This window comes from Prunus mume, linkage group LG3 (genome assembly GCF_029339155.1).
Source record: "Prunus mume cultivar Tortuosa linkage group LG3, ASM2933915v1, whole genome shotgun sequence".
Lineage (NCBI taxonomy): Eukaryota > Viridiplantae > Streptophyta > Magnoliopsida > Rosales > Rosaceae > Prunus > Prunus mume.
In genome coordinates this window covers 17,543,479-17,555,597 of record NC_142700.1, presented here as the reverse complement: position 1 = coordinate 17,555,597, position 12,119 = coordinate 17,543,479, and the positions used below count along the sequence as shown (strand labels likewise).

At 34.0% G+C, this 12,119-nt stretch overlaps 1 protein-coding gene across 1 annotated transcript; it reads right to left on the bottom strand.

Moving 5' to 3' along the window:
- Nucleotides 1-208: 208 nt before the first annotated feature.
- On the bottom strand, nucleotides 209-1,251 carry LOC103326569 (uncharacterized). The gene is made up of 2 exons (XM_008228810.3): nucleotides 1,085-1,251; nucleotides 209-858 (listed from the first exon to the last, which is right to left on the bottom strand). The coding sequence occupies exons 1-2, from the start codon at nucleotides 1,194-1,196 to the stop codon at nucleotides 407-409; spliced, it is 564 nt and encodes a 187-aa protein (XP_008227032.1). The 5' UTR covers nucleotides 1,197-1,251; the 3' UTR covers nucleotides 209-406.
- Between the last annotated feature and the right edge of the window lie 10,868 nt (nucleotides 1,252-12,119).

The window sequence follows — 12,119 nt, the reverse complement described above, 5'->3', positions numbered from 1 at the left end:
ATAATTGATACTTTTTGTGCCCAATTGTATTTCACAAATGTAGTAGTGTGTGTGGGTGTGCATTAGTTCTATTTGGTCCCTCTCATAGTTTATTTATTATTTATTCATGACACAAATCAAAAAAGAAAATTGTGAGATTTCAAATGGAACTCGGTAAGCAAGCAAAGGTGAAATTGAAGTTCTAGGCACTTTCCACAAGCAATATCAATTCAGAAAATTAAAACACATGCATTAAGTACATATAACAACCAGGATCCAAGACTACATTACGTAACAGTACAGAGATAAACCTTATATAGTAGGTCTGATTTTGCCTGAGTGTTCACAAGTACTCAACCAACATATGTAATAGACCTTTTTATTGACAAACAAACTTTCCACACACGTACACAGGCCAAGGTTTTATCTAATTCTTTGTTTCGGTCTCAGCGGTGCCTGGTTGTCCTGGTCTGTTTTTGCTGCCATGGTTGAAGGGGTCTCCCTCTCCTCCACGTTCATGACCTCCATGCCCGTAGCACGCTCTATTGGTTTCTCCACGTTTACAATGGGCTCCATGGTTAGGGTCTCCCTCTCCTCCGCGTTCGTGACCGTGGCCTTTCCCTCCATGGATGGGGTCAAGCTTTCCTCCCTTTTCATGACCATGGCCTTTATGGTTGGGGTCATGCTCTCCTCCATGTTCATGACCATGCCTTTTGTGGATAGGGTCTTCCTCTCCTCCACGTTCATGACCTCCATGCTTATAGCACTCTCTGACACTTGGATTATTTTTACAATGCTCTCCTCCAGGTTTAGGGTTATTGCCTTTTTCTCCACGGCCATGGCACAGTGCGCCTGGACGGTTACATGACACTGCGCCTCCTTTTATATATAAAGATAGAATAAGATAAATGAATATATAAAAAGTATGCGTCGACCTATATATACGTACATGCAAAATGATGAAACATCCAGATTTGTAAAAAATTATTGATATGTTATTACGTCTCGTCAACTAAAGGATAGATGTCATGCATAAATTAAATTCAGAAATCAGAGAGGAATAAAAGAGACTTATATGTTTTTGTTAACAAAGGGAGAAACTCACGACTAGGTGGAGTAGTAGTTCCAGCTAGCTCACGAGCTGAGACCTCAGAGAAGATGAGGATGACAACAGCGAACATAAGCCCAAGAAGAAGTAAAGTTTTCGAGGATGCCATATTTTTGCTTATAATTAACAAGACAAATAAGACGTGATTTCTGAGTGAACATAATGGGGATTGGCTCTCCCTATTTATAGACCCTTTAAGATAGAGTGGGGTGGTGGAGGGAGAGAGAGAGAAATTCACCCTGAGTTTCTCACTCATCTTTTAATTTGGCTTGGTATCTCCGTATTCATCGTTCATGCCTCTCACTGTAGAGTGATTATGCAAGTCCTTTTCATTTCAGTTTTCATTCTATATTTACATTTCTAGACACCATTTTTATCTGACAAAAGGTGTGATAATAATTATACATATATATATATATATGTGTATGTATATGTATATATGAGAATGGGAAGAAATGTCCTACGTTGAAAAGTTAAGAAATCTCACAAATGGCTTATAAGAAGTTTGGTCACTCCCTCCATTCCCAATTGATTTTGGGATGGAAACTCAACTTGCTTCATGATATCAAAGTCCAACAACTCCACGTCCCCAGTTATATTTAATTATTTGAAGTCGGGAAAATCGTATTTAATTAGTTAAAGTTCATACTGAAGAGTAAATTGACATGTATGCTAGGGAAGGAAAATTAAATTTTATAATTAAAAACATTAAAAGAGTTAAATACCAAGAAACTAACTTAATTATGCACAAAATTGATAACAAGCATCAAGATCACTTAAAAGGACCGTATCGTCAAAAAAAAATGCACACACAAAAGTGTCTTGCTTTTAAAAGGATTAGTACAATATGTGATATAAAGTTGAAGATAAGATAAAGTTAAGAACTGGAAAGCTCCCATTTAGTCATCATGAATTGTTTATATCAGTTTGTATAACGTGTAAATGCACAAAAGAAAAAGGGGGACCCAAAAAAAATAAAAAATAAACAAAAATAATTAAATAAAAAATAGAAAAGAGGAAGAAGAAGAAAGAAAGAAAGTAGGTTGACTCGTGATACATGTGTTCAGCAAGAAAAAGTAAGTCTCAACCAATATGTTTTTTTGGAGAACCTTATTTGTTTTCCCTTCATACAGCAGCAAGGGGCGAAATACAATTTTGGATGAGGCTTCTGGCAAATACAAAAATTTGACAATACACCTACAGAAACCCAGAACAATGAGCAAAAGAAATTAACATTAGAAGCCGACACCAATCCGAGATAAGTGAAAACCAATGCCACCTGTTAATAATCACCGCAAGTCCAAGAACACGTATTACACTAGAAATAGATAAGATAATTCTACTAAAAAGGTCAACAATAGCACGGGTATTTGGGTTTGTTTTGGTACTTTTCGTACCCAGTATACTAGGGCAATCTTTACCTTTGATTTGGATGAACGAATTAAAAATTGTTTAGAATTCTAAAACGATGGAATTTATATTTCTATTATTTAAATTTTTTTATAATAAATAATTGGGAGTTTTACTAAAACACCCAAAATAGGGGCTGAAATTATAAAAAAACCCAACACCCAAAACACTTTATAAACACACCCAAAACCCATCATTACACACACTTAAAACCCATTTATAAACACACCCAGAAAATATACAATTGTTGATTTTGGGTGTGTTTCTATGTTTAAATAGTATTTGGGTTTTTTTTATAAATACATGTCTAGGATTGGGTTTATTTATAAATTTGTATAAATAATTTCAGTGTTTAGATTTATGTATGCCAAATTTTATAAATGATAGAAACTACATTGAAAAACAAATTCTTACATAGAAAGTGTGAAATGATGCCTCTTTTGGGGAAATTAAACTCATAAATTTCGAAACCCATTGTCCACGATTTTTTTCTGCACGTCATTTACTATCAATTTCTTCTCTCCAATTATTAACTTTTAGCTCAATTCGGAGTTAATTTCCTCCATCCAAACGGATTAAGAAAAATCTTTGGCTCATTGCATATGTAAGGAGTCATTCCATCTTATAAACAAATCACAATCTGACATGTGTGTCAAACTTTCTATTTTGTAAATTTGATGAGGTACTTTTGTACATATATCTCACTGTGATTGGTCTATGTTGTCCATCCATATTATAACATACTAGCCTCTTAGCATGTGTCAATTGGTTTTATTTTTAGAATTGAGAAAAGATAACATGGGTAGTTATGTTCCATAAAAGTAAGACCTATTATCTAATTTTGTTTTTAATTTTAATTTTTTTAATATAAAAAATGTGAATTTACCATATTATCCTCATTTAATTAATAATTTCAATTCTTAATGTTTGAATTAAACAAGGGCATTTTCTAGCATTTTGAATGTTTCACCATTCTCTACATTTTGCTTTATATATATAGATATACAAATTATACCACGTGATCATACTCTAATACCATACAATAATTTCTGTTTGTAAGAGGGATAGAGAAAACTGTTGGCACTGATAGGACCACTACCTATATGTTGCTTCTGTCTATATTCATCGACTTTATAATTTACGGTGGTTTGCAGTGGCTTCATCTTATCACTGATCCAATAATTAAGGCAAAAGGACATTCCGACAAAGAAATAAAAATAAAAATTAAATTAAAAGCTATTCCAAAAATTATAATAAATTAAGGCAAATGCAAAGGATGTAGTTGCGAAGAAGTTTCGAAGAAAGACTTTTCACAGTGCCATGTTGACTCACACATGTATCATGGATTTGTCGCTTTTCTATCAATCTTTTCCGACATGCAAATCAAGCTAAAGTAGAAAGAGTACTATTTATTTATTTCAAAATCTACTTGCTTGATATATTTCCTTTCCTCAATATAATTTATGAGTAATTCTCCACTTAGGTTCTGTTCTTCAATTTATGACGATTTGTGACGTTGCTACAATGATGTCACGCAAACTATGGGACTTACAACAAATGATAAACGTTTTTATGCTGTTATAACAGTTACAGGAAAGAAAAGGACAGAGAGAGACATTGAAGCCTTTGTTTTTGCAGCGGAAGGGGATTGGAAATCTTCATACGATCTGCATATCAAGTTTCTCTTTTTCTGTTTTCTTTTTGTTGAGACTTCGACAAATCATTAATCTGAAAAATTCTTTAGAATGGTCTCTCTTGGGTTTGATTCAAATCGTATACGGTGGTCACTGTTAGAAGTTAGACTCATCAATCATAAAAAACTAATTTCAATGGTGACAATGTAAAGGTTTGCTGCACCAAGAAATTATTAGATCAAAAAAATGAACACGGTGATTCAAAAAAGTATTAAAATTTCAATAATTCAATTGAGTTGTCAAATGACATCGGATTCAAGTGATTTTTTGGATAGAGATGATCATTAAATGAATATCTACAAAATAGATGGTTTGGATTAGTGAAATACAATACAGAGTGAGCCCTCAAATAAGTTATTTGATGAATTCCTCAATACAAGCTCACTGTACATTTGGCTAATAAATATATATTTAATGGTCAAAAGATAGGCCTTGGCTCTGTTAATTAAATTAATTTTGTTTATTACTTAGAATTATGTTTGAACAGTTATTACAATTATTAGATGAAGAGGTATCAGACCTCTATATAACAGACAATTCGTTCAAGCTATTACACATAGAATTTTGAAATCACATTATCACTTCTCCACAAATAATTACTTCCTGAGAGAAAAACATATCATTGTTCGCCAGAAATCAAAGCCAATATTGTACTTAGGCTTTGATTTGTGATAGTTTAATCTGGTGGGCAGCCTTCTATTGAATTACAAGCACAAGAGGTAGAGGAGAAATGTTGTCTAAAGGACAAATGTTGTCTAAAGGACACTGCAACTCTGCCGAACACTATCACCCAATCATGTTAGTATTTTCTATTTGATTCTACTGTTGTATTGAACTTTGCTGTATTAATTTGATTTGATATAATATATATATATATAATTTATTTTCGTGTTATATTATATGTTAATTTCTAATTGATTTCCAACACCAACTTTATTAGAATTCCACATTTGAGCATGATTAGGCAAAAATAATGTTATTATAATATTATAATGGATAACTATTGCACCCTTATCTTTGCTTGTTAAAGAGAAGAAGCAAAACAAAATTGCAAAACACAAAGAAAACGTACAATAAACCAAAAGAAAACCTACAATAAACCACAAAAGAACAGAGAAAAGGCACAATAACCACAAAGAATGAAGGGAACTGACTTGGGCATCCCGCTAATAGAGTCTGCTAATTAGACTCTTTGTTGTTTATTGTGCTTTTTCTATGTTCTTTTGGTATCTTGCTGTTTTGTATGTTTTCTTGGTTTATTTTGTATTTTAGTTTGTGTTGGGTTGTTTTAGCAGGTTTTCTTTGCTTCTCTAATTTGCAGTTTTTCTTTTCTTTTTATTGTCTATATGATTATGCTATTTTACTATCTCTTTGTTTTTCGAAAGTTTTTTTCTTAATTTTTTGTTCTTCTTGACAATTTCTGTTGCTGGCAAAGCCACTTTGGGTGTGCAACATGTAGGGGTGTTCTGGTTTCCTTTTCTTTTTTCTTTTCTTTGTTTTTTTATTGATTAGTTCAGGGCGCGAATTTTTTTTTTAAGATTATGCTCCTATTCCTGGCTCTATGTTTCATATGGTTTCATCCTATCATTTGTGTAGGTGCTTCTCAATGGCGGACCCATGGATTTTTCTAGGTGTGGACAAAAAAAAAAAATTGGGAAGATCTTTTATAACCAAGAATTTTTGGGCTAATTAATATTATATGGTAGGATTATATATATAGATATGTTATAGAAAATATGGTACGATTCCAGTGGGTAGAAGAAAATAAAATCGAATTTTGGTAGCTAGGATAGGCTGAATTCTAAAAGATAAGTGGGCTAATATTTAATTGTAGTGGATTTTGTTGTACAATAAAGACTAAAGTACAAAAACAGCACTGGGCTAAAGCCCAATTAAGCACCTTCAGAGGTCCGCCCTCCCCATTTGGTTCACGGAACGGATTTGAGGGAAAATCACTTTATATGATATGGGAAATGGAAAATTCCTTTCCTACGTTAGGAAATGTTGGGAAAGTAACAGGGAGATATCACTTCATTTTCTTTCCCATGTTTGTTTTGAGTAGGAATGGAAACAAAGTTTGTATAATTTTTCAATTATACCCGTATTAAATCAAATAAAACAAGAATGCATTTAATGATATATTGTAATTCTAAATTGTTAATGGGGACAAAATAGTCATGAAAAATGTGCATTTAATGTTGAGTCATTTTTTCAAACTTTCCCATGAGGAGGGAAAACAAAACCCAAGTTAGGAGGAGGGCTTCACTTTTCCTCTACTTTCTATGTGCCAGGCAACCATTTTTCATGCCTGGACTTACCAAATATGAGAAAACAATTGATTTCTCATCCCCAAGCCTCCTTTTTCCATTAACCAAACAGAGCCCACAGGTGCTTATCTTAATAAAGCATCTTTTCCCAACAAAAAAAAAAAAAAAAGAGTAGAAGAATATTTATATTATATATATATAGGAAACAGTATTGGCACCCATAAAAAGTTAGGGTTAATCTCTCAAACTTTAGTGTCATTTTAAATTAGCCAAATCAGAAATAATTTAACTATTTTATTATCATCTTGAATATTTTCATTATCTATTAAAAAAAATTGTGTTTGTGTTTATTTGATCACACCTAAATGACAAAATGTTGTCTAATTTGGCTAACTTTTTACAAGGGTTATCTTTGAATGTTGAACTAAAAAATGATTGGTTTGGATCATCAGATGACGTTGTGGAGTGAGCCCAAATGAATGATTAGCATCATATTATCTTACTAACTAATTAGCGTTTGAGCACTCATATATATAAAAAGAAAAAGAAAATGTTAGGGAGACCAACTTTAAATACCAATTTGTGTACCATCTCTCTAATAGAGGTGAGACCCATTGTATTGGTGGGCTCCACATCTATTAAAAAATAATACACAAATTGGTATCTAAAGTTAATATCCCTAACATGACTCGAAAAGAAAATATACATATACACATAGAATTTTTTTATGTTAAGAATGTCATAATTGTAACAAAAGTGCGCACGTCCTTCCTTTGGCTACTTATATAGTAAGCTATTTATACGTACTACTTTAGCAAGGACTTCAAGAAAGTGCTCCAGTGCTGCATGAAGTATTGGGCCGTGAGCTTCTGTGAAGTCTGATTGATGAGAGGCTTTCCAATTTGAAATCCAGTAGAAGGTTGCAATTTTGTTTCTTTGATAGGACCCAGTTTATCCTCAACCTTGACTCGAAGATATGTGAACAAGAACTTTGTGCTATTAAAATTCAAGAATACAATATTTTTACGAAATCATCGACAGCTCTGCAAAGTCATCAATTGCCGCCAAAACTAACCTTCAAACTAACTATTAAGCAGTCCCTAATCATATCAAACAGACTAACAGTCATATCATTACATTACACGTGGACCGAATACAATCAAACACTTGTACAAATTTCTATCACTCTATCTATACACCAACCACGCATAGAGAGTTTATGGTATATACTTCTATTTGACGCACTTCAATTCAATGGAACACAGTAATTAAAAAAGAAACTTTAAATTTATTTATTTACAAGGATAGATTCCAAAGTTCAACAGTACACTTTTGACACAACTTCAACTTAGCAAATCAAAGCGCATTGTAGCAAATCTAAGGCGTACATATTACAGAGAATATATAAGAGGATCAACAAACCCTAAAAACCAGCTGTGATTGGGAGTTATATGGATCTACTCAACCAATTAATGCTGCTTTATTGGCAAACAAAGATTTATTTATGAACCTTATAACATGCCTGCAACATATACTACCACAGGCAAATTATAGGGTTATATCTAATTCTCTATTTCACTCTCAGCAGCACCATGTCCCCATTTTCCGTGGCAGCCATGGCCACAATGCTCCCAGTGTCCGTGGCAATGGCCGTGCTCCCAAAGTCCATGCTCGTGGCAGTGAAAATGGTCACCATGGTTATCCTTCTCTACATTTTCCTCTGAAAGAAAAAAAAAGAATAAAAAGAAAAAGGAAAATAACATAAAAAGAAAAACGTTATATATGTCGAAAAGTTGCAAATTAAGCCATGCAGGTACATCATTTAGCTAAAGGAATCATAACCATTCATTTCTTTACAAGTCACATATATAAATACAAATGAATTCGTATCATTAAAAATTGTCATGATCTATCCTGCACCACATATAGAATGTGCCTCGAAAAGTTTACGAATCCATACTAGAATAAAAGAAACAAAAGATTTATTTGAGAAAGAAAGAAACTGACGGGTTTGAGCAGTAGTCGGAACCAGCTCGCGAGCTGAGGCGACCTCAGAGGAGACGAGGACAACAGCAAAGACAAGACCAAGAAGAAGAAAAGTTTTCGACGATGCCATGCTCTGGTAATCAACACAAGGTGAACACAAACAATGTATGAAGGGTAGATGATTTCTGCTGAGTGAACATAATGTGGCACTTGGCTCTCTATTTATAGACCTTTAAGGTTTTTTTCTCACCAAAAGAAAAAGGCAGAACCTAGTTTATATCAAGATGCTTTGTCTGATTTTGATAGGTTGATAAGACTACGTGATCAGCAAAATTTCATATGAGTTTTGTTTGTGTGCAAGATGTGATTAGTAATGTGGGCAGATTGGTGTAGATGACTCTTTCCTTATGCGCAAAATGTAAGGAGCAATAACTAAAGTCAATAGAGTTTGGTTTGAGTGTGGTTATACGATTGATTATGAAAATGACGAATAGCTAAGTCAAAAGTTGGTTAGATAGCGTGATTGATAGCTAGCATCTTAAGATGCATATCAAATTGTTGGGTGATTATGAAAGATAATATTTCAATTGATTAGATATTAAAGATAATATTTCATACATTTGGGCTGAGAAAGAGGAGTGATAAATAAAATTGTATTACAAACAAACAAATGGTAAACATTTTCTCTCTGTTTGACTCGAGGGATTGTATCACTTAACCCGTCACACTAGTTTACAATTCTTCAGGTCCACATTTCAATATCATTTGCATTAGAATACAGTTGAATTTTTTCGGCTGTCCTATCCTTACAACATTTGCTCTAAAAAAATTGGAAACTCCAAAGCCCACCCAAAGTCAAAATAAAATTAGTAATCAGGTGGAAGGGGTAAATTTAAATGCTAATCACATAGACCACAAATTAGACCAATAAAGTAATCCTAGAAAATATGACTAGTCTAGTCATAGATCTAAGAACACATAACAGAAGAGACACATTCACTTATCAATCAATATTCAAATCCATGCAAACTTATAGAAGATGATTAAAGTGAGAGGTCCTGTCAATCTAGGCACTAAAAAGGACGTGTCAATCTAGTCATCTAATGTGCTAGCAACAATTAAAGTGAGAGGTGTGTGAAAATTCATCAACATTACAAGGATAACATATATAATATGACTAGTCATAGTACTCAGATCAACACACAAGACATGTTCACTCAAAAACCCATCATTGAAAAAAAAAAAAAAAAAAAAAAAACTGTGGAGGTTATTCCTCCAATCAGGCAATCCACTAAGTCAAAAGGATTCTTACAAGTAAAAGTAATCACCAGCTCAAATAATCCCCATGCAAATCTAATGTGTGCTTTATGTGAAACATCATTTAAACACTAGAACTTACTAAAGTGTCTTCTTACCTCATGCAAATCTAATGTGTGCTTTATGTGAGACAAATACTGAATCTTTCGACCCTCTTCATAAATTGTTGTTGATGTCCAAAATTGGATGCAACTCTAAAGGGAGCTGATCTTCAAAAACTTTTCCTTATGCAGCCTTCGGCAAATGTAGGATGACTTATGAGGAAGATGATTGGTGAAATATTGGCACCGAATTGGTACCGACCAAAGGCTGTCCAATACTTAAGTTAGCTAAATGCGAAGTCTGAAATGATTTTTACAGAGTAATGGCTAGTATTGATTGATTATCTTCCATTTTGGGAATAGTGTATAGACAAATGTGCAGGGGATATTTGCACATTTTCTTCAATGTGGGACTTCCTGTCAATCGTTGTGTTGACATGACAGCCTTGTTCAGATCCTTCTTCGGCAAGTAGGATGCCTAGTGGTTGAGAAGCACATTCAGATTTTTTGATGGTCCTTACTGTCGTTCAGCAATGGCGGATTGTGCCTCGTCAATTGGTAGGGTGTTCCGTCAACAATCCTGGTCGAGGGCTTGCGTGGTTATTGCAGTCAAAAGGACGTTCTTAGGGCAAGAGTATCCATGATGATAGTGCCAAGTGTCAGCATATTAAGGAGTGAGTTATTAGAATATTGTTAGTGAGCTATTAAGCTTGTTAGCCCCGTCCCTGAGCCAGGGTAGTCAGTGTGACCGCCCTGGGCCTTGGCTCAAGGGAGGGCCCCAAATTTTTTTAATTTTTTCTATGTGGTCATATTTTGGTAACTAGTTATATCATTGTGCCTCTTTTTTATGCGAGTGCATGGTTCTTCTTAGTACTTTTTTTTTGTCTTCAACCATTTCTTATATATAAAAAAATAAATAACATTTTGTCAGAGGCCTAAAATTTTTTCTGTGGTTATAAAAGTTCTATTTTTTAATATTCTAAACACGCGCAAATAAAATCAAATTATTTTTCTTGTGTGTTGAGCTATAGATACATAGGATCTTCAATCATTTCTTATATACAAAAATTAAATGACACTTTATCGGAGCCCTAAAAAAAATTGGGACATTTTGGAAAAAGCAAAAAGAGAGAGAAAAATTTTAAAAGAAGCAAAAATGGACAAAAATGCCCTTATTTATTTTTAGATTTCCTAAGGAATCCAATACATTTGCATGTCTATGATTTGAAAGTTGAGTGGTTTTTGTCTTTTTGAAAAAGCTTTGGCTTTTTCCAAAAGTGAAAATTTTTTTATGTCTAAAATCTAAAAAACCTAAAAAAATTTATATGGTTATAAAAGGTTTCATGTACACACACGTGCAAATAAAATCAAATGATCTTTCTTGTGTGGAGCTATACATACATAGGGTCTATTTTCGATGTCGCCCTTGGCCTTAAAAATCTCAGGGCCAGCCTTGAAGTTTGTTAGTGAGCTGTTAAGTATTGTTACAAGGCAGTTAGGATAGTCATAGAAGTGAGATATTAGCTAAGGCTAGTGTAGCGATGAACGAAATACAGAAAATCTAATTCTTCTCCTAAGATTGTCTCTCTGCTTCATCTTCTTGTTATTCATTTCTTTGTTCTTCTCTTCATCTTAACACTTCGGTCGATTATGATGGTTAAGCCTTTGGCATGTGTGGTTTTTCAGTGTCGTGTCCATTGGCAAGTGTGGAACCGTGCCCTCCTAATTTGAGACCAAACACTTCTAATGATTTGCTAGCTTGGATTCTAGGCTTCCATGTTTCGAAGTTTGGCTAATACCTTTCAACCATAATTCAAGTACTTATTATCTGTTACAACTTTGGGATATGCATAAATAAATGGATTTTCAAGCAACTCCAACTCCACCCGCTCATCAAAGTCATACATACTGCGAGACATGTTGGTGTGGCTTTTTATAGAGCCATTGGCCAAGGGACTCGCCATGCTAGACAGGAGCATCCCCTCTGTAAATGGAAACCACCTTCCCCCACTTTCTATAAGCTCAACTTTGATGGTTTGGGGCTCAAAGCTAGTCAGGGAACGTCGAGGTTTATTATTTGTATGGCAACCCTCTCTTTTCATGAGCTCGAAATACTGTAGACACTTGTGTGCTTATTGCTAAGATTGTTTATCCTTTGTTGCCAGCAGACAGAAGAGAAGACTAGAAGTTGAAGGTGATTTCCAGACACTAATTGATGCCATAAACGCCAAGTCTGAAATTTTTTGATGCCTTCACACTATCATAAGAACATTCTAAGATTGGCATGCTCCTTTGAGTATATATTTTCTTTAATCAT